The 24,028-nt window shown below is 44.4% G+C and overlaps 1 protein-coding gene across 1 annotated transcript in view; it reads left to right on the top strand.

The window, feature by feature from the left end:
• The window catches only part of MINDY4 (MINDY lysine 48 deubiquitinase 4), a 718,486-nt gene that overhangs the window by 63,811 nt on the left and 630,647 nt on the right, over window positions 1-24,028 (top strand). The window contains exon 3 of the mRNA XM_086940895.1: window positions 9,476-9,708. Within this exon, the coding sequence (XP_086797021.1) occupies window positions 9,476-9,708 (233 nt within the window). The remainder of the gene's footprint in view (window positions 1-9,475; window positions 9,709-24,028) is intronic.

Raw genomic sequence — 24,028 nt, forward strand, 5'->3', positions numbered from 1 at the left:
TTTGTCATACACAGCATTGACATCAGTGTGAGGGGGGCAGCAAAAATTGCTGAGAGTATTGAAGAGATCCTCCTTACTAATCCGACTGAGGTTTCTCTTCAATTCCACCCTGTTCTTAAGATTAGAGTCCTTGTTAGAAACTAACATTTCCAGGATAAAAGGGGTGGCAAAATGGTCAGACCAGGAGAGTGGAATAGGATCCATGACCTCTATCCTAGGATCTATTGAAAACATCCCACCCAAAATATGCCCTGCCGTATGCGTGGGCCTCTTAACTAGCTGAGGGAAACCACAGGATTCCATAACTTCCAGGAAGGCCTGCGTTTCAGGGCGCAGATGATTTTCTTCAAGTGGAAATTGAAGTCGCTGAGAAACGTAACCTTGCAGCTAGCTAGAAAGGGCTCTATTCGGCTACTGAAGCTCTGGGGGAACTGAGCTCTGGGTCCAGGAGGCCGGTAGGTAACCACTCCAATGAAGGTTTTCATGTGTAACACCTTCAAAGAGAAATGAAGGGCCTGATAGGAATCTGAGGGAGAAGTAAGGTCCTCGGTAACACAGGAGTAGGTGTCTTTATTCATTACTCCTAATCCCCCACCCAACTTCCCTTCCATATCAAGTCTAGCAAAAAGATACCCACAAGGAGTGGCTTCCAGTAAATCAGGACCTGAGAAGTCTCTGGCACAGGTTTCAGTGATGAAGACCCAGTCAGGTTTACGAAGGGACACAAAGTCATTCAATTCCGTAGCATGTTTGATAAGGGATCTGGCATTAAGGAGATATCCCATGAAAGAGTGTTTCAGCGGGACAGGACTGGGCCGACAGCTATCCTCAAAGGGATGGAGGGCTGCACCCACCAAGAAAGATGCCTCACAGTTGGCACATTTAAACCTGTGGCCACACCCCGGGGCCTCAAGGTTCATAGGACAACAGTGCCCCTGATCCTGTGATTGAAGCTCCAGGAGCTGTTCCCTGGAGTAGACCAGGGGCTTACCAGGGTTTGGGGATGATTCACCAGGGTCTCTGGCGCATGACGCAGACCTGACGCGGACCAGCATGCTGCCTAAATAGGTGGGACCGGTAAAAGACTATAACGCCGCCTTAGTCTGTGACAGGACATGCGGGGGAGGAGCCCATATGACAACTTACTTCCCTCTAGTCAATCGGCAAGCCGTGGTGGACTGGGGAAGGAGCGAGAGACCCTCTACTGACCCCAAAACCCCAAAAAAATGCCCAGAAGAATGAAGTTCCCAAGTAAATTAAAATGAGAGTGAGGTAAAAAACAGTTTGTTTTTCAATTAAAAAGATTAAATTGCCCCAAACAACACAATGTAAATTCTAAACTCCCCGTAAAGGTAGGCACTGGTTAAGCAAACCGTGTGGCAACTCAAACAACTGTGATCTGCTTTCCGCTACGCGACCGACCCAGCATGCTTGACAGATAACTGGCCTGCAATAGAGCCTTCTGCCTAGTACTGTCCTAATGTGGTACCTTATAAAAGTCAACCCAAACCTCCTAAAAGTCAAACCCAAATATTGATATTGGCCAACTTGCTCCACCTCCTGTGTGTCTAAGTACCAGCTAAAATCTTGGTCTTTTCCAGATTGATGTGTAGCTGGTTCTGCTTGCTATAGGTTACTGGGGCATTTAATTTCCTCTGCAGACCAATTGGGGTACAGTTCAGTAATACTTAATCGTCTGCATAAAGGAGCCAATCAGTGTGCTGTTTCCCGACTTTAGGGGAGAAAGACTAAGCACAGACATGCCTTATATTTGTGTGTTCAAAATAGCAATGCCTCTAAAGACCTACCAATCCCCACCTTATCACAGCACACATTAACCACATCGATGCTACAGCAATTCTCCTGCTGTGCTGAAGGGTCTTCATATCCATTATACATGACGAGCTCAGCTCGACATTAGTGCAGCTCCACTGTGCCTCATGACGAGCTGAGCTCGTCATTAGCGTCGATGTGGTTAAGACATAAACCTGAACATACATTCAAAACAACCCAAATATGAAAATAATTGTCTGTCAGTGAGTACATTGCCACTGGATGATATGCATTAACCTTTTAGTACTGATCTCTCGTCTTACATCCCAAAAATATCACAAATATTTAGAACTAACATGCTGAGCATATTGACCATTCACTTCCACAGAACCAAATCAAAAAGCACTGTTTTTGAACCATTTGGAAAGCCATACACAGACTGGCATAAGGTGTTGTGGTTCAATATTAATAGTAGACTGTGCGGTATGCAAGTGCTAATTATCAGTGACAAAAACATTAAGTATTGGCGGACAGGAGAAGGGATTATAAGGCCTAGATTGAAGTCAATTTTTTTTTAAGTGCCACTTGTATTTTCTAAGGAGAATGATCTGGATATAGACATTTGCTTAGGTTCGGCCATGTCTTTTCAAAGATAACTGCAATCCTACTATACAACTGTACAGGAGTTCAGTACATACCAGCAGATGCTCCTTATTAGGCTGAAGCATGTTGCTAAAGACTCATTGGAGCCATTCTGAAAGCTGATCTAAGAATGTATTCCACCCATTGCTTACTATTGGCTTTGTGGTTTGTATCTCACATTTGCTTGCTTTCTATTTGGTGGCTATATTTGTTTTAGGCTGTCCGGCATTTCTTTGTCCCTCTCGTGGAGCATAGCCTGTTTACTCTATTCTTCCATGAGTGCTCACATTCTGTAACCAGGCCTTTAAATGTTGTTCTTCTCTTGTCCCATGTACTGTGTATTCAAGGACAAAATTCAAATGTCAGGCTCTGTAAAGAAGGAGCTTGGTGTTTACTATTTTCGCTGACTTCAACGTCAGAGGCTTTATCTGACAATCTAGGGATGTGATAGGCAAAGTTTTTTGTAGCTCACAGCAAAATTGTAATGTTTGTAAATTAACTGTGCCAGAGTCAGGTATCCTCATTGGGTTCCACACCTGGGTACTCGCTTACCAAAAGTATAACGTCTCCAACTGGAGGGAGAGTGGCAATAAACGATACTGGTGGGATCTCTGTAACCACAAAATTACCTCCTATACCTGGAGAGGGATTCTTTAATGTGGAAAAAAGGAACAAGGGTAAGATTAAAAACAAGGTGTGATGCCGTTCAGACGCATTACCAATTCTCTGCGTCTTCAGTGGTGGTCAACATGTTTTGGCAGTAAAAGCCTCTAAGGGTCTGTGGCCTTCATCAGGACTGATTTCGATGAGCTCCTTTCTCAATTGTAGTTGGACTTTTTGTACTTTTTTTTATAAACTCACTGCTCTTTGTTCTGATTTATAATGGATTGTTGCACCAAGCGGGGCTGTGGCCTGCAGCTAGAAGAAAGGATCAAAAAAGGGGCGATAAAGGACATGGAAACCAAGTACATATAGTTTCTAATTTTGTGGATATTGCCATATTGCCCCTGATATGTGCCAGTTTTTTTTCATGTAGCTACACTCTGGTAATACAAGGTGCGGCTAGCTGGACTCAGTATGTTTTGTGTAGGGATGCAGTGTCAGAATTCCTAAAGCAGGGTGCATCAAGCAATTGAAATCACAAAAAATTAGGAACGTTGAAAATAATATTGCGGACCTATGAGGCATACACAATATTCTAGACATACACAGTTAGGTACAAGAATATATATGTTTTATTGATTATTGGTTTTTATTTTATACCGTAATTACACATTAATATACTTAAAAAAACAGAAACTGAATATATGGTAGAGGCAGTAATAACCTCATGTTTAAAGGATGTTTAAACATTTAGTTTCATCATTTATTCTGGACAAATGTTCCATTATTCTAGACAAAAAACTATACAATAATAGATTTTTATTTTGTTGTTGGAATGAGGTACATATTCACTTGGGCATGGCTCTGGAGTTATAAAATCCTAGGCACATTTTCGGCTTGGAGCCTTCATCAGGACGCCATGTATGTATGCCATATATAACCTAAACAAGGTATATGTAAACAGAAACATATATCAGTGTTGCAACTTGGTCCTATTTACAAAAAATGTAGCCCCAAAGTGGGGTTGTAGCAAAAAAGCTTATCAATATAGTTAACATTCGAATTAAAACACACTAGTCCAAAAATTGCAGAGACCTGAATCTGGAAAATCTCTCTATACGTTGATGTGACTCTAGCACCTCGAAACCATCCCCAAGTGCACAGTTCCATGCAGAACTTGACAAATGTGATTAAAGCTGTGTGCTCAGAATATGAAGTAAGCAGAGAGAGGAGCAACAGTTATTAAGACTAATAACTGAAAAGATGTTAACTTAGTTGTCAAGATGAACATGTGGTATCCAGAATATACCTTTTATTGTTTCTTGGGTTCTTATGACCTTAAAAGGGTTTCAAATACAGTCAAAATCTAGTTTATGGAATTCTATGTTAAAAAAATTGTTAAAACAAATCTGGAGTTCTGAGCAAGGTACGCAGTTTGATTCTACGTATCCTATCATTACCTGAAACTAATTTCTAGTATCCAAAGCATAGTTAGTACATTTTCTATAGCGGTATCCGAAAATTCCTGCGTGTATATGTGGTCAGCAGATCATGATATATCCACTATACAAAATAGAAACATGACCATTCATGAAGATCATATTAATCCACTTAAAAAAGATGCAAAACAGATATACTAATGCTGAAATATCAGCAACATATACACAGCTTCAAATAAGGGCGGGTTCCTAATGCAGTCTAATTTATATCTGGGATGTATCCTAATTGGATAGAAATACATGGGTACTAAATGGTTGGGTCTGGACTACTACTCGAGTATTATAATCTCCCTACTGTGAAGCGAATTCCTTTTTATAACTGTAATGCCAACACTGCGATCTAAATGTGTTGGACACTGGGCTTAAGATGACTTTTCGGATATGTACCCTATTACTAAATAGAGCGCCATAGTTAGCCACATGTGGGATGGAAAAAATCTCATTCTGTTAGTGAGACGATAGTAAAAGATTTGAAAGTTACCTCGTATGTACTGCAACAATTAAGATCCTGGCAACATCTAGTATGTACGAGGTGGAATATGGTATGTAGTCCCAGCCAGCTACGAAAGGGAAAGCGAACAGACATGCCTTGTAATCTATATTGTATTAACCTACATTAAATGGGTGCACAGATGCTTACCCGCTAGGATCTCTTATTTAAGCGGTGTTATATCATGTTTCCCAACGCGTGTCTAAGCTTCATTACAACAATACAGGGACAGCAGCCTGCAGCGTTAAAGAGATTATATATGTATAATATGTACGGCTGTGAGAGGGCGTCCCAAAAAAACAACAATGTCCTATTCTATTATCTTACTCCGTAAATGACGCAGCTCGATCCACAGAGGAAGTCCGGATTTGCAGTGACCGCGGTGTGCACTGGTGTCGTCTGGCCTGATGGACACCATTGGTAATACTGTGTAGGGATGCATGCTTTTCTTGGTGTCAGGTGGCCCAGGGCAATGACTGTCAAACTATGTAAGACGGCGCTTGCAAACTAAATAAAACAAGCATTGGCATAGCCAATAGGTCTCGCCTTTGGGACATTATAAGTGTTAAGCCATGCAACAGTTGATGTTGCACCAAGGATATTGTACTGCGTAATTAAATACTTATAAGGTCCCAAAGGCGACACCTATTGTCTATGCCAATGCTTGCTGATAAAATGTTCCTGAAGTGAAAAGATGCTGCCAAAGTTAATAAATCACCACTGCGTACTGTGTCCAGGCAGCAGTGCTCCTTCTATTCCACTTGCTGTCCTAAACATAGTGCACTCAGTTTTGTCAGAATGTGCCACTTCGTGGCCGCTCAGGTCAGGTGTGGATATTTTTATGCCACGGAACCAGCATTTATGGCGAGCACAGAAACGAGACGAATGCAAAATAGACGGAGGAGAGTCTGAACTCTGAGCCCTTCATGGGCTGATGTTGCGCCTGTCGTGACATGCGGGGCAGAGGCCGCCTGGCTTCTGATCCTGCGCCTCGCTTGTCAAAGATCACATGTCTGAGGTGTACAAGCGCTGCGCTGTGAACCCCTCTCCTTGGCTCTCAGGGACACCAGACTCGACCGCTCTGTAAAGATGAATTATTCATCGGATCCATCGGTAGCATCAACACCGCTCCCCGGAGAGGAAATCCATCTCCCCAGGGAGGTCTGGGGGTAAATAGATTCTGTGCGGCGCAGGCGCATTAACATTCATGCTGCAAACTACCTGCATTTATTCAGAACGACCGCAGGAACCTGGACATGCAGGGGTGGAGGCAAGCTGAGGGGGGGGCTCGGCTCAATATTCACTACACGCCCCCCTGAGCTGAGTGGGGGGAAGCTAGGCGCGTGGGATGCTTCAAACATTTCTCCCATCACTTTGCAGTTTGTTGCAGAGGAGATTGTGAGAGAAAATAGGCACGGGCGCCAAAAAAGTGCCCCTCGTTAGCGAATTAGAAAGATAAATAAAAAATAAGTGGCCCATGATTACAAATTGGGTCGGTTTTAAACTTGTAAAAACAGTATTAGTGTTTTGCAAGTGTTGGAAGAATGCACAGGTTTGAGCTTCCGGTAGGCAATTGTTTGAATGTAAATCAACAGTAAAACAAGAAAAGAAGCGCTCGCGCGGCAGCAGGGGGGAGGTATTCACTCGCGGGAGCGATAATTGCGACTAGATGGGCCGCACGCTCCCGTGACTGAATCTCCTGACGTGCACGCGTTGCCATTGAAGGCAATGGAACGCGTGCACATGCTGGCTATAAAAAGGCCAAGCGCTCGGAAAAGGTCGTTTTCCTTTGCAGCGCATGCGCTGCGAAGGCTCGACCTAAAAAACGTGGGATGGGAGTATGTGGAAGGTTAAAAATCCCAGGTGATAGGGGAGATTTGTTATGGAGTCAGAGCCTGATATTATCAGTACTCGTATATGTGTGAATGGGAGTGATGGGCGTTTTTTTGCCTTATACAGTTTTTTCATGTAGTACAAATACCCTGCTAGTGTCCTGTCCATTCTGTAGAGGGATATGTCCAGCAGTCTTGTGGTGAGGCTGAGCTTGAGTTCACTTACAGCGGTAATGTTGGTACATCTATGCTTTCGGCCCCTGCGGCTGGCCCTGCTGATAGCTAAATGAAAAGGTCATTACTCGTTATGTCCCATACTTCTTTTTCAACTAGAAACATAAAAGTGTCATCACTATAATTTTGGCCTTAGGTACTGTCCAACTAGTTCTCTAGTGTGGAGCTTTGCTGAATAATAGGCTTAGGTGATAAAAAAGAAAGAAGAGCAAAGTACTTTTTATTTGGGGAAGCGTTGCTTCATAGTTAGCGTGGGAGGAATGGCACACTACACCAATGTACGAAATTTGGTTTTTATCTGTGTAGGGGCTCGGAGCATCTCAAAATAACTGTCATAATTGAAATCAAAATGTATACAAAGTTGTCTAAGAGGAAGTAGGAGCCCTCTGTTCATCACTTACTTGATATGATACGCACCCCCGTCTGTTGCGCCAAATCGTTCTCCCCGTCCTGCATCTTAGGGATAGACTGTCATGCCCCAGTATAAATAGACAGATTAAAGTGAATGGAGTCCTGAGCTAGATTACAAGTGTGTCACGTATATTCCTAGGAACAGGTCACATCTTGCTAGAAAATGACTCCAATATGGTCATACCAACACTGATAGTGTGGTGATACTGGCTTCATAATAGACATAGAAGTGAGCCTGATCGGGGTAATCTCTTGAACTGGAAATATCTATTACAGTCAATTCTGGTCAAATAAACCACTCAGTGTGGAGAACCTTTTTTTAAAAGTAAATTTTAAAAAGCTATGAATACATGTTTAGGAATTAACGATAGCACTAGTAATGTGCTTCAGTTTTTGACTAGCACTAGGTTCGAACATTGACAGTTTACAGAGAGTGCACTTTGGAGCAACTTCATATCAGAGCGTGCTAGAGTATACATGTTGGTCAGTCATATCTGATCGATCCCAACACTTAAGAGAAGACAACTGTTTTTGAAGATCGGGAAGAATGTCAATGTTGTCCACGCCGAGTGGTTTATCCACTTCACTTGGTGACACTCTACTCCAAGCTATGACACTCCAACTCCACTCTACAACATTTTATTCCACTCTACAACACTTTACACCACTCCACGGCACTCCACTCCGCAACACTCTACTCTATCACATTCCACTCAATGCCACGCCACTCCACTCTGCTACAACTCTCTATGACACTAAGCTCCCTCCACTCTACGACCCTCCATGCTATGACCCTGCACTTTATAACACTCCACTTCTGTCTACTGCACTCTACTCCGCTGCTACACTCTTCACCACCCTACTCTACTACACCTCCGTCACACTATTCTATGCCACTCTACACCACTCTACTCGCTCTACACCACTTTACTGTACTCCCCTCTACACCACTATTCCACTCCATGACACCCTACGACTCTCCATTCTGACACTCTATGCCACTCTACTCTTACATGCCACAAAACAGCAGCACTCCACCCGGTTCTACACCACTCTGCTACGACATTCCACGCCACTCTGTCACAACACTCTACAACACTCTACTGCACTATAGGCCCATCCACGCTACACCCGTCCACTCTACGACACCCCTCTCCACTTTGTTCCACTCCACACTGACACTCTACGACACACCACTCTACTTTGTGCAACTCCCTCTACTCCACTTCACCCTAATTTACTCCACTCTACGGCACACTTCTCCACTTTACTTCACTAGTCCACTCCACACCACTCTATGCCACCACATTCTACGACACTCTATGCCACTCCGCTCTATGACACTTTGCTCCACGACACTCCACTCTACTCCATGACACTCCTCGACACTCCCTCCACACCACTCTACGACACTCAACACTACAACACTCCACTCTGACATTCATGACATGTCTCAACAAACCTCCCACGACCCATCTCTCCACTCTATGCCATTTCACAGCACCACTCTTCCCCACTCCACAAAACTCTATGCACTCCACTCTACAACACTCCACTCTAGGACATTTCCCTTCACCCCATGCCGTTCTTCTCGATGTTACTAACCTTTAGTCATGTTGAACAGCAGCCATGCTGGTGTACAGCATGGCTAAAACAGATTGACAAAGCCAAAAGCTCCTGCATAGACGAGACCTATTGGATTGCCGATGCTCATTGTAGAAGTTTAACCTTCAGAATTTAGTGATCTGGGCATCCTTTTATCTGTTAGGCTGCCCTTGTTCACCTAATGTACCGGGTAAATGAGTTGAGATGGTTCACAAAGCTCACAGTTCATTTATTGTTCAATTAAGATTTTTTTTTGGTGGACGTTAAATAAGATGTCAAATAATATGTGACCCCGATCGCCCCAAAAATGAATACTGTAGACGAGCCCTAGATTGTGAGCACGAAGAAGATGCACAAGAATTTGTATTTTTGTTTTGTATTTGCAGACCAGGGAGAGTCCTTTAAAAACTGCGATTGAAATCATTACAAGATACTTCCTTGAACAATTTGGAAAAACAGCATTGTCGGGAGTGCAGAACTCAGCAACTTCTGTTCCACAAAAGAAAGCATTTTCGCTGAATGAACCAGCTAAATCTACCCTGAACGTTTATGATATCTCCGACAGTGAGGAAGGGGGAAGCACAGCAGTGTCCGAGACGAGCAAAACCGAGATCTACAGGTATTTTATTTTCTCCTTTTAGTTCACATTTACTGAGGCAACTGCAATTCAGAAAAAAATCTACTGACATGTTTTGTGTTTCAGAGTTCGAGCAAAATGACATAAGCTACTAATAAGTAATTGTTTTTTCATTAGTGCATAAAATAATACATGCCAACAATTGCAGAGACCAAAATAGAGTCAAGCGGTGAACAATCACAAATGTGTCCTTATCCACACTAAATACATTTAGATGAAATATGGACGCCAGATATGTTAAAAATTACGCAGGTATAGCCTTTTATCATGGTCTGAGCATGTGTTCTTATAACCTTCTTTCTGCGGGCAATCATTCTTAGGAAATCATTCAAACAGACAAAAATACGGTCATCTATGGACCTAGTAATAAAGTCAGTCCACATCTTATCTCAGGTACCTTTGGACCCCCGTCCCCCCATTGGTCGCTAATCAGAAGTAAACATAAGCATTCTGCCTTGTTAATCTCCACTTAATGTAGTGTGAAACCCGAAACTAGAAAAGCAGAATGCAAATGGCGCCTATATTACACATGGAACTGCAAAGCAACTTAAAAAATCAAATAGGCATTACCTCTTCCCTTAAAGAATATTACGCTCATTCCATTCTGTCCACCAGAAACAAGTGGAAAGACATATTTGCAGTTGTCAAGGAGCTTTCTAGCATTACCAACTTTCCTCTGCAAGCCTTGCCTTCCCAAAAACATGCTAGAAACTCTGCCCTTGATGCCTAACCCCAGTCCCATTTATTATTATTATTATTATTATACAGCTTATAGAGCACCTGGTTACTCCAAACGGAGTGTTCCCGCGCTAGAACACCAATTAGTATTCAGCAGCTCTGCGCAAGACCACTCCCCCCCCCCCCCCCCCCCACCCTGCGGCCAGAGCCCCCCTAAAGGACGGCTCCTAAGGCCTATTTCCATCCATCCGGGGGACAGCGGAATTGCCACGTCCTAAGATTGTTCCGAAACTCAGTCTCCGACTGGCACATCCTTAGATCATCAGGAAGGTTATTCCAGGCTTTCGCTGCAAGGAACCCGAAGAACTCCCACCTACCCGTACCTTCCGAACCCTAGGCACGATCAACTTTGCCATGCCCAAAGACCTTAGGCAACATGCTGGTGTATAGACGGTAAGAAGGGGGTGCAAAAAGCCAGGGCCTTGCTTGTTGAAGATCCTGTAGGTGAAACACAAGGCCTTGAACGTAACTCTGGCCTGTATGGGAAGCCAGTGTAATTTCCTTAGTGCCTCTCCAACCAAGGTCCGTCTAGGAATATTCAGAATCAGGCGGGCTGCAGCATTCTGAACCTTCTGCAGGATGTACCGATGTTTTTGGGACACCCCAGGTACAAGATGTTACAGTAGTCTAGACGCTACGTAACAAGGGCCTGTATAATAGTCCGTCTAGCCACTACTGGGAGAAGATCCAGAATTTTTTGCAGCATCCTAAGAATGCAAAAACAGGCACCAGCCACTGCTGATATCTGTTCGGAGAATGAAGGGAGTCCTTAAACCACACTCCTAGATTCTTAACCTTGGCCGTAGGATCGGGGGAGGTCCCAGCTCCTCCGGCCACCACAAGTGTGACCAAAGGGAGGGCTGCTTGCCAACAACCATCACCTCCGTCTTGCCCGCATTCAGCTGCAAGCAACTGAGCTTCATCAAGTTGGCAAGCTCCCCTAAACAGGCCTTGAACTTGGTAGCCGTTCCCGCTTCCTTTTGCTCCAGGGTAACAATCACCTGTGTATCATTAGCATATGATACCAGTTTTACCCCATGTCTCAGCACAATGTTTGCCAAGGGGCGCATATAAATATTAAATAGGGTAGGGCTGAGAGAAGAACCCTGCTGCACCCCTTGTGCCAGTGGGCAGACTCTGGATTCAAAAGGATGCTGTAGAACCTGGAAGGATCTATTCTCTAGATAATGTTTAATCCATCGCCATATCACTCCACCGACCCTGGCCTCCAGCAACCGTTCTAAAAGAAGGCCGTGGGAGACCGTATCAAAAGTGGCGCTCAGGTCTAGGAGGATCAGAGCAGTTGTTCGTCTCTCATCTGCAGCAGGTTTTAGAGCCTCTGAAGCAAGAAGAAGAGCTGACTCTGTACTATGTCGGGGTCTGAACCCTGACTGTGTTTCGTGCAGCACTTGTCATTCTTCAAGGAATAGGGACTATTGATTGTTAAGATGCTTCTCCGCAATTTTAGCCACATAAGGTAGTAAAGATAGAGGTCTAAGATTTTCTGTGAGTCCAGGGTCTAGGGAGGGTTTCTTTAACAAAGGAACCACCATGGTATGCTTCCACTTACTAGGAACCTCACCAGAGCTAAAAGAGATATTCAGGAGCGAGGTGAGAACTGGAGCATTTACTTCTTTCCCTAGCCTCACATATTTTGGGGGGATCATGTCCCGCGGAAACCTTGATTTAACTGCCTCCATGAGTTTGAGAACCTCACTTACTCCAGGCAAGCAGAAAGCAAAACTGTTCTCACTTTCTAAACCCTCTATTATAGGAGCCGGGATGTTGTTCCTGCCACTTTCTGGGAAGGCAGCGTACATTTTGTCAATCTTGCTCATAAAAAGTCTGCAACCTGATTGCAATAATCATGCGTAACAAATGTTACACTCTTCCCATGGCCTCGGAGGTAGATATAGTCAGCCTAATAAAATGCAAATTAGGCTCTCCATTACACCCCAGTCCTATTAAGATCTTGCACATTAAACTACCTAATCTAAAAGAATCCATATGGAATGTCTTGAATCTTGCCATGACCTTTGGGCATGTCCTGTTTTAAATGAAAGAGGAGATTGTATAGCTAGTTCTCAGAAAACCTAGTTTAGACTTTACCATTCCATCTAACTAGATCCTCATTCAAACAGTAGTAAACTTGAAGTCTGGTATGTCGACTCTTAAATATATAGTTTATTTAGTATCTATCCACATCCTGGATGATGTTCAAGTTTTAGACCCAACAGAAGCACAACATTGGCCTTCACTGTTGCAATCAACAATCTCTCTCTGCTTCTCCCTCTCTCTCTCTCTCATATATTGGGCTGAATGCAACAGCTCTGCAAAATTATACCTCCTTTCTCCATTAAGCTCCCAGACAATAACACTAGGATCATGCACACCATCATTACAAGGCGCTCCTACTGAAGTTCCACAAGAGTCTTTACTTTCCCCTTACCCGTTTAACATATGTGTATAGACTTTGGCAGCATAATCAGGGCCTTAGGAACCTTCTTCTTTCATTAAGCTGATGGCTCTCAATTTTTCAATTAACAGATGCTCATGCAAATTATCTTTTTTAAAGATCAACATGGACAAAACAAAGGTAACCGTTGTAGGGAAGCAATCCCTGTGTCTGTTCCTTTAAATCCTTGGCTCGTTTGTGCAGTTCCTGCCCACCTCCAAGAAACAGTGTTATAAAGTCTAGGAGTTAAAATATCGTCACAACTTGGAAAGGAATCTCATTCCTCAACAGGTATTTCCTCCTGTTCCTTTCAGATCAGGAAAATGAAACATGTCCTCTCCTTCCTTGCTCAGGAAGGCAAAGAACAACTATTTCGGATAGATATGAGCTTGGATTGCTACAATGCTGTTTATCTAGGCATTAACAAAACCCGTTCTATGTCATCAATCCATTTAAAACCAAGTTGCGTGACTTACTGTTACAGCTCCTCACTTTGCGAGAACCAACCCCTTTCTAACACAGCTACTCAGGTGTCCTGTGAATTCCAGGGCGCGATTCAAAATGTTATGCCTAGCCTACGTGTGCCTCTATGGAGCTGGACTTCCATTCATTATCTTTAAAATATTCAATTTATACCCTGTACAGAATCTCAGCCCCTCTCATCCTAATCTATCAGAAATACCCTCTTATGAAACGCCTCCTATGGGGAACATGCTGTGTCAGTACTCGTCCATAAACGTTGAATTTTTTTTTTACTAAGCAATAAAAATATCAACTCGAAGATAATATTCCGAAAAAAATTAAAAACTCCTCTATCCTAAATTCACTATTCCTTCAGCACCAAGAGATAATCAGGTGAAGTAGCACTTGTATAAATGCCACTTACCATAACACAATCCTTCATACGGATTTCCTATTATGAACCATCTTCCCAGATTTCAGAATTGACACAGGGGGCTGGGAACATCAAATTGCTTGGGAAGGAAGCTATGCATCATGACGTTAACACAAGGCCATCTCAGATGAGGGGCGTTTATTATTTTTCTTTCTCAGAAAGCAACATGCAGCACCACATGCCTTATTCTGCTTTGTTGCTTATTTCCCCAAAGCAGTATTGTTGCTTTTGGCACAGTATCTACCATAGACACAATCTTGAGTACTTACTAAAATACTTTCTACCAATGTGGCAGCCATTACTGTCTGACCTCACATAGGTAAATGAATACTGTTGTGATGTTTCTTTCACTCCACTGCATCAGCTCCCTGCAAAACTGTTAGCCCCCCAAAAAAATTGTACACACAGTGACCACACACCACCTGCCTCTCGAGGTCATGTATTGTGTTCTTTTTTAAGGTGTATCAGAGTAAGGAATTACATTTTGGGCCCTCCTTTGCAATTGGTTCCTGAATCGCATGATAGCATGTGATCAATAGAAGGATCTGTAGATCAATAGAGGGATCTGTACACATCTCGGTTCCCCATTTCTATTATGGCTGCTGTCAGGACGTTCAATAGGGAGTGTAGATGATGGGTCAATACTGTGTTTTCAACCGTCCATCCTTTTAATTGAAAGGCTGTTTCCAGATAACGTTGCATATTTCACTCAAGTGATTACGGAGACCAATTCAGGGCATTCTTAACAGAATTATGGGCCCGGCAAGGCAGTGCACTTGGCCCTGCGTAAACAACCACTCACAGGATTAAAAATGTTTAACAAACAATTAGTCCTGAATTCTGGTTTGCATGGGGCCCCTATGCCTGTGAGGTCACAGGGCAACTGCCCAACGTGCCCATGCATGAAGACGGCACTGTACCAATTGCCCATCCTGCACCTGGCAAAATCAACATCAAATCGCTCTCCACTGCCTAATTTTAGACGCCTGAGGACTTCCTTCTAGACCCATTTTCTTGCGCAGTCAACCATTCCAGATTATTGTAGTATATTCTTGTGGTGTGGTAAAGGACCAATCACAAATTGAAACATGCAGGCACATTTTTATGGAGACGAGCACATGAGAAAAAAGCTAATGTTCTGCTTTATAGTCTGTGATGGTGTCATGCGCTGAGGTGGGGAGTCAGGCCATTCCGTCTAAGAGTCTGTCGTTTTGTCAAGAGGAGGGCCCAAAGACAAATCCTCAGAGAGAAGAACTGCAAGGAGAGCGAGAACACAGCAACAAGCAACAAGTTCTTGGTATAGATGAACCTTGTAGAGTTTTATGTGCACCTAGATTAAACATAAATAAAGATATTGAACATGTGGCATAGTGTGTGATAAATATACCCAGTTCTTGCTACTCATTGCTGTCTATCTGTATTTTATTTCTCAGCTATTTGTTTTTTTTAGCCCTGAAAATATCTGAAAACAAGCTAAAAATACATGAGGCTGTTATATAATCAGTGAACGCTTCAGTGGTTCAAATTGAGGAAATAACACAGTAGCGGCCACTTTCCATTGAAAAGGCTTTTTTTGAATTTTCAATAACTGCTGACCATATGGACAGATTTCAACAGACTTTTACTAGTCTAAATAAAGCGAGGGAAAATGAAAAGCAGTAGGTAGTAAAAAGTTCACCATATGAGCTAAAACCCAATGAAAGGGGAGAATTGAAAAAAGTTTAAGTTGTTTTAATGTGAGCGCGAATGAACGCAATGTTTTCTGAGGAAACTAAAATTAAAATATTTTTTACTCACACATTTTATGAGGTTTAAGTAACACAGTGTCTTTAGATATTAAAAATATTACACACAGCCAGATTAATACATTACAGACTCCAGCACCTGACAGGGACTGCAAGTCACAAGATCCCTTTGCTCTGCCCAGGTAAGATGAGGCCGGGAGGTGGAACCAACTTCTTCAGTACTATATAGCGCTAGCTACAGTTCTGCAGCACGGGACTAACTTTCAGAGGTCAGCACCTGACAGGGATGTAAGTCCCAGGATCCCTTTGTTCTCCTCCTTGTTGGATGAGGCTGTGAGGCGGAACCAACTTCTTGAGCACTGTTAGAAATGGGGTTTCTGGTTGGTTAGGGCTTGCGCCTAAGCCAGGCAGAAACCACCACTCTAGTCGGGGCAAGGGAGTTACACGCTGAAGATAACCTCTGCTCACCTCCTTGGTAGCTGGGCATGAGCAATCAGGCTTATCCCAGAAGCAATGTGTGAAGCGTTTGTGCAAACACTCTCACACAGCAGCAACACACTAGGCACACTACAAAAGAGACTCCACACAAGGTTATATAAAAAATAGTCTTTGTATTATCCAAAGCACACTAGAATCATAATCACACATATACACTGTGCCAACTGGCACCATGTCATAATTTACAGGGGATTACATACATGACAGGGCCAATTGGGCCACTGTCAGAACCAACACAAAGCACAAGTAGTAAAAATAACACAAGCAGTAACTACTGGTAAAAATACTGTACTCCGCATTAGCAACATAAACAAATTTTTTCAGCATCACTTTGGGAATAAAACATATTATGCATAAACCTCCTAAGCATCAACACATTATGCAATAGGCATCACGTTAGTAATGCCCCACAGTAACTCTACACAGTTCATTCATCCTCTTTGCGCCCCCACCAGAACGCAAAATGGCAAAAACGTGACCCCAGGCCCAACTGGCCTTTCTCTGTGGCCTAATGGGCTATGTCAAATTTGTCAGGGCGTAAATGTAGGGCCTTTCACTGCCCTCTGGCTGCCTTGCAGCAAAACCACTGTGCGTCATGCATTGCTCCTGCCACAGAGGAGAAAGGAAAGTGCCCTGTGTTGCAGCTGCCTGCTCTCCTGCGGTGCAGTAGAGTACAAAAATGAGCCCTGGCACTAACTGTGCCACAGAAACCCCACTCCAGGACTTTTTAAAATAAAACGGGGCCCTTGTTGCAGCTGTCTGTGCAGTTGTGCAGCTTAGCTTTGGCACCAACACTGTGCCAATTCGAGCCCCACTCACCGGGCTCTCGGGGGACTCCTGCAGTCTCCTCCGCATCGGGGAAGGCACCGACAATGTGCCTCGGTAGCCCCACTCACCGGGATCTCCTTGGCTGATCCCGGTGTCTTTCTTGGCCTGACGATCCCCGGGGACTCGCCCCTGTGTTCATGAGTCTGGGGGGAGGCGGCAATGGAACCCACAAGGCTCTGACTCCTTTCGACCACACGCAAAACTCCCACCAGCACACAGGGGCTCGTCTACCTCCAGGCACGCTCTGCCTGGCTATTGATGACTTCCTTACTGCCGGCTGCTTATGCCCCCAACCAGGCACAGCCGCCTGGCATCCGGGTCGCTCTGCGGCGGCTCTCCTCCAGCTCCAAAGTGCGGGGTAGGCTCCCGGTGTGAACTGAATACAAATGGTTGTGGGCTCCCGCTTCATGAAACCCAGAATACTCCCGCCACGACTCCGGGCAATGAGTGGGAATCTCCACAATGTGGGGTAGGCTCCCACTCCTCTTCAGCAGCGCGGGGGAATCCCTATGCCGGGATTCCCTCCCAAATCCTTGGCCGCCCAGCGCTGCACGACACCAGCGCTCCTCTTGTCCTGGGACAAGGACACAGCGCTCACAAGCTGTTTAGGAGCCAGAGTTGCCCAAAATGACAAGCCTGGGCCCAGGCAGGCCAGCACACAGGGCCCTCCAGCAGAGAGGCAGTCCCTCGTGGTGGTTCCTCCTGAGGCCCAACAGCAGCAAATCCCCCAAGTCACAAGGAAGCACACCTTCATGGGTTCACAGACCCAATATTTATACTGCATCTCTTGTTTGTCTGCCCTGGCATAGCGCTTGGTGGAACCAGTCTCAACTGGTTCTGGGGGGTGCTGAAGCACTTTGCATACAGTGCTCCCACCCTCCTTTGTCAGGTTGGGCTCTGTCATCAGAATCACCACAGGGGGCGGAGCCAGCATTCACCCATGCAGGCACAGACCTATCCAGGGTCAGGGGACTACTCCCACTACTCCAAATGCAGCTCTCAGATTCAGCTGGATCAACCCTTTCTGGAAGATCGTTCCCAGGCAGTCCATATAGCCCAGTTTACGGCTCCCAAGTTAAGAATCACTTATGGGGTGACACAGGGCTCCTTGCTTTCCCCTCACTTGTTTAACCTCTACCTTCTCCCTCTGATTAGGTCCCTGAAGGTAAGGAAAGTGGCCACCTTTAATTATGCCAATGACCTATAATTAATGTTCACAATCGACAACTCACCACAATCAGTCTTTGACTTTCAGTCAACCTGCTGTTCATCCGCCACTGGATGGATTGGAACCACTTAAAGGTAAACCCAGGAAAGAACGAACTAGTCCTGACGGGTGGTAGCCACAACTGCTGGGGCCCACACTATTGGCCAAGGGAACTTGGACCCCCACCAAACCCCTCCTCCTCTGCCAAAAGCCTTGGTGTCATAATAAACAATGACCTATCTCTAAAAACACAAGTCGGCTCTGAAATCTCCACTTGCTTCTTCCAACTGCGTAAGATTAGAAAGATTAGCATGCTACTCGCCCAAGCAGCTTTGATACAGGTTTTGATAGCCATGGTTCTGTCACACCTAGACTACGCCAACGTAGTCTACCTCGGTATGCCACTTTTCCTAACCAAACGGTTACAGATGGTACAGTATCAAGCGGCCAGACTGATTTACCAGCAACATAGGTGGCAACATGCCTCCCCCGCCTGAGGAACCTGCACTGGCTCCCCATTCCTCAACGCTGCACATTCAAAGTAGGTTGTTTGGTGTTTAAATCTCTGCATGGCCGGAGCCCTAAATCCATAGACCGCCTTATCTCACGGTACTCCCCTTCACGCAACCTCCGCTTGGCTCACCTCCATCTTCTGGCAATCAATACATTTAGGCTAAAGCGAAAAAGGGAGATGCAGTTTTGCAACTCTGGCTCCCAGACTATGGAATTTCCTTCCCCTGGAAATCAGGTCATGTACCGATTTACTGAGATTTAGAAAATCCCTCAAAACATGCCTGTACATCCAGGCCTATGAATAAACTTCCGCTAGGTTTGGTATTTCCTAGATTCAGCGCCATGAAACCAACCTGTGTACAAGCGCTTTATAAAACCCTTATAACATAACATATAACAACATTCAGCCTAGCACTGATTCACCCTGCCCTCCCTGGAGCCAAACACACCTTTCCAGCCCCTTTCACTCCAGAGCAGACATGAAATACACATCAGGCAGGCAGACACATAGCACACAGAAATGCCAACTTCTAAAAGTGGCATTTCTAAAATAGTGATAATAAATATGCGCACATTATTGCGCAGCATTTATTATTACTATTCCAAACATACCAAACTTGACCACACTGCTCCTCTCAAAACAGGAATTACCACAGAAACATGTTTTAGGGAATCCTCACTGCATTTCTGTGAGAGGGCAACCTTGTAGCAGTGAGAAACCAAAATGCCTGTTTGTCGCTACCAGGACATGTCACATGCTTAAGGTACATGTCCTACCTTTTACCTACAATGCACCCTGCCCATAGGGCTAGCTAGGGCCTACCTTAGGGGTGACTGTCATGCAGTTGAAAGAGGGGTCATAGACATGGCACACACTTTAGGTGCCATGTCACAGCTGCAGTAACACTGCACTCACAGGCCCTGCAATGGCAGAGGCCTGAGACAGGTTTGAAAGGCTACTTTGGTGGGTGGCGCAATCAGCGCTGCAAGCAAACCAGTAGCATTTAATTTACCGGCCTGGGTATATGAGATAACATTCTACAAGGGACTGACAGGTAAAATAAATATGCCAAACAGGTGTAGACCAATCTTACCATGTTTACCACAGAGAGCATACACCGAACAGCAGTGCTAAAGTGCCCAGAGTCCTAAAAGTACCAACACCATGTCAGAAAAAAGGCTAGGAGGAAGGCAAAAAGGTCACGGATGACCCTGCAAAAAGGGCCAAGTCCATCAAGCGCTATATAGCGTCAGCTAAAGTCCTGAAACCGGGGAGTAACGTAGAAATAAACAGGGAAAGTAGTACAATGAATCCGAATTTAAACAATATATACAATTGCGTGCAAAAGGAAAAGGCCCTGCAAGCCTATATTCATACAATGAGAAGGTTCACCTGTTTATTTCTATATACTGAGTGCTTCTAGGTTGTTTCTGATCTCGCTTAGCACATACAGAAACATCCTCAAGATCTTCAAAATATGATATTTTAATTTTTTTAAGAAATCTGAGCTGGGTATAATGTATGAAGGCATTTACTTCACATGTTGTTGCTTGTTGCAAAATATAATCCATGCATTCTCCAACTGCTACAACTGATGTAACAACTGTAGTGATGAAATTATACATCTGCATGTAAGGTAAGCTAAATTTCTTTTTATTTTTGGCCATAAGTTGTCAAGACCAGATGTACTAAGATTAATTTGCAAGAAGTGGTCGTAAACAAATCACATGGGACTGCAAAATGAGCCGCCAAATTAATATTCACAAAAAACGATGCAATTTGTGACCCCTTATGACTGGCTACAATTACAGGGCTGGTGATCTTACAATCACATCCAAGGAACAGAAGGCCACCATACCTGTGACTGCATTACCAAACCAAAATACAAGATCACTATATGCAAACATTGGGGATTCGCAAAACATGCCTTTAAAATCTGGTTCCGATTGTAACAAGGACCATCTCTCTTGGATGATGGCTTTAAGCATTTTGGATTGGGTGAAGTAGGTGGAAACAAAAACTTCTCTTCTGGGAGAATCAGCTTTAATACCAGTTTGCTCATTGCATTAAGCGGATACACTCATATGAGCAAATTGGTATGCTGGCAATTGAGAAATTCAAAGATAAATACTTGTCAAGAGGGTATCCACCCTCAGTGATTCAGCAAGCAGCCGACAGAGCTTTGACCCTCAAAAGAGAACAACTTCTCACCAAGTCAATTAAAGCTGATTCTCCCAGAAGAGAAGTTTTCGTTTCCACCTACTCCACCCAATCCAAAATGCTTAAAGCCATCATCCAAGAGAGATGCTCCTTGTTACAATCGGAACCAGATTTTAAAGGCATGTTTTGCGAATCCCCCAGGTTTACATATAAACGATCAAGTAACCTGAAAGAAATCCTGAATAAATCACGAGCTCTAAAGTGGTATACAAAGGGATGCTGACCTGTATGAACTGTTCAAATTGCGGCAATATCATCAAAGGGAATGTCTACTTCATTAAGTGTCCATGCGATCTATTCTATGTAGGCAAAACGGAGAGAGCATTACGAACCCGTATCACTGAGCATAAAAGTCGCATCAGGACAAATACCACAAGCTCGCCCATAGCACAACATTGGCGCAACATGAGACACAACATTGCGCAACTCAAATGTGGGGTACTTGAAACTGTAGAACAACGCCCAGATCGAGACACCAGTAAATTTTTGTCTCCGCGTGAAACATACTAGATTTGGTTTATGCAATCACTCACCCCGTTAGGAGCAATCACTCACCCCGTTAGGACTGAATGACAAGTTTGAATTAGCATGTTTTCTCTAATTGATGTATCTGATCTGTTCTCATGTTTATTGATATGTACAGTTTATCTTTTTGATAAACGTTTTTCTTGTTCTCTTCATTATAACACAAGCCAGCATTATGTAATCTTTACTGTATCTCTTGCCCATTGGACTTTCATCTCTTCCTTTTGCTTACTCTTTTACACTTCGTTTTGAAGCTGTCCCTTTTGATCTCGAATTCTATTACTTCAAGATGGCCGATACCGTTTTTCGGGTCATAGTCCACTTTCTGTTTCTTTTTTTCACTCTTTACGGCGCCGTCTGCATGCATGGAGTTTGCAGAAACAGCTTCCGCATTTCTAACCTTGCCATCATCGGGTCCCCGGCACGCCTTTCTTACACACTCACTGGTGAGCCGTTTTCTTTTTCTTTTTATTTCACACAGTACGTACACTTGTTTTTCCTCTATTCTTATGCCTTGCATGTTTATTCCAGTGCAGAGCAACTTCCCCCTCCGAGTACGACTCACTTCCTGCTTTTACGAAGAGCGTTTTGCTAAGCCCTTGTTTGTTTAAGTACTCACCTCACTCCTGTTTATTGACCGACATGGGTTTTTAGGTCTCGCCTGTCAATGCGCATGCACATTGAGCTTGCAAGACTATGGGGGCTTAAACAGACTTTAACCAACTTGCGATTTCATGGCGATTCCTTGCAGTGCCCGTCAAATTTAACCTCAATGCGCAAGCGCATTGACATTAAAAGCGCGCGCACATGAAAGCGTGAAGGCTCCCTCCCACGGCTATCCCCAGCATGCGCTGTGCCTCAGGCATTTCTCCTCCCCTAATTTATTCACTGCCACGGCTTTCGCTTTGACGGGCGCCGGTCCGTTTCTCCCCTCCTGGCCCCCTCTCCCCTTTCTCTACCATGCCCCCTCTCCCCTTTCTCTAGCACGCTCATACAGTCCACAACAATAAACAAACGACTTCCACGGCTTTCGCTTTGACGGGCGCAGGTCCGTCTCTCCCCTCCTGGCCCCCTCTCCCCTTTCTCTAGCACGCTCATACAGTCCACAATAAACAAAAGACTTGAAACTGAAATCGCCGCAGGTCCGTCTCTCCCCTCCTGGCCCCCTCTCCCCTTTCTTTCTAGCACGCTCAGACAGTCCACAAAAACAAACGACTTCAAACTGAAATCGCCGCCGGCCCGTCTATCCGCCCCTGGCCGCCTCAGCATACATTGGATAAATTCATACTCTAGGCTCGCATCACAACTTCTAGTCACTGTAGGGGTGTATAACTTTCAGTACAAAATACTTGTGTACAAACAGGCACTGCAATACAGCCGTGATCACATTCAGCTGCATACATTACTTCATACCATTTCGCCACAACTTTGACAAACTTTATGTCTTTCAACAGAAATCAACCATCCTCTCACCCATTCATCAGCATACATTGGATACATTCAGACTCTAGCCTCAAACATACAGCCTAAAGAATTAAAAGAAGACGTGCAAATTCCTTTAATTCATCAACAGCCAGCCTCTATACCATTGAGTAGCATACACTCAAATATACAGCCCAAAAAAATGACAGAAGACGTGCTAACTCCTTTATTTCCTCTTCTGCCAGCCTCTCTCCCATTGAGCAGCATACATCTGCTCATACCATTTCGCAACACCCTTTTTTTACAATTTCGTGCAAAGTCCTTTACTTCATCATCAGCCAGCCTCTCTACCATTGAGCAGCATACACTCAAATTTACAGCCCAAAGAAATGAAAGAAGACGTGCTAACTCCTTTATTTCCGCTTCAGCCAGCCTCTCTCCCATTGAGCAGCATACATCTGCTCATACCATTTCGCCACACCTTTTTTTAACATTGGTTTCGGTATTTATACAAAAAACATCCAGCATCTCTCTCATTCAACAGCATACATCAGGGGTCTCCAAACCGGTCCTGGAGGGCCGGATCCATGCCAGATTTTTAAAATAACGACAGTGAAGTAGTGTGGCTCACTGGTTAGAGGCGGCAGACCCGAGAGCAGAGGACGGCCTGGGACCAGGGTTCGATTCCCGGCGCGGCAGGTTTCTGGACCAGGGTCAGCGGACTCGATAATTCTCTCGCCTCGGTGCCCACTCTGATCAGCGATCACACTCGGCAACTCTGGGCATTAGCTTGCCTCATCTTCACTAACGGCCCCACCAGACCGCCGGGGATGCCTGGTCTCACCCTGGAGATACCCATTAAGGGACCATCTCTCAGGGAAGCCAGGAAGGGTTTCGCAGCGGTCGAAGCGCCTTGGGACCCTACGGGTAAGTAGTGCGCTATATAAATGCCTATACATTTACATACATTTACATGTATCTCAATGGGGATATCCAAAAAATCTGGCATGGATCCGGCCCTCCAGGACCGGTTTGGAGACCCCTGGCATACATTCTCAACACATACATACATTAGCTCATACCATTTAGCCACACCTCGAACTACATTTAGGTCTTTATACACAAATCATCCAAGTTCTCTCACATTCAACATCATATATTGGGTGCATTCACACTCTACATTCCATGCTTGCATCAAAGTCCTTTACTTCATCATCATCAGCCAGCCTCTCTACCATTGAGCAGCATACACTCA

Source organism: Lissotriton vulgaris, chromosome 10 (genome assembly GCF_964263255.1).
Source record: "Lissotriton vulgaris chromosome 10, aLisVul1.2, whole genome shotgun sequence".
Lineage (NCBI taxonomy): Eukaryota > Metazoa > Chordata > Amphibia > Caudata > Salamandridae > Lissotriton > Lissotriton vulgaris.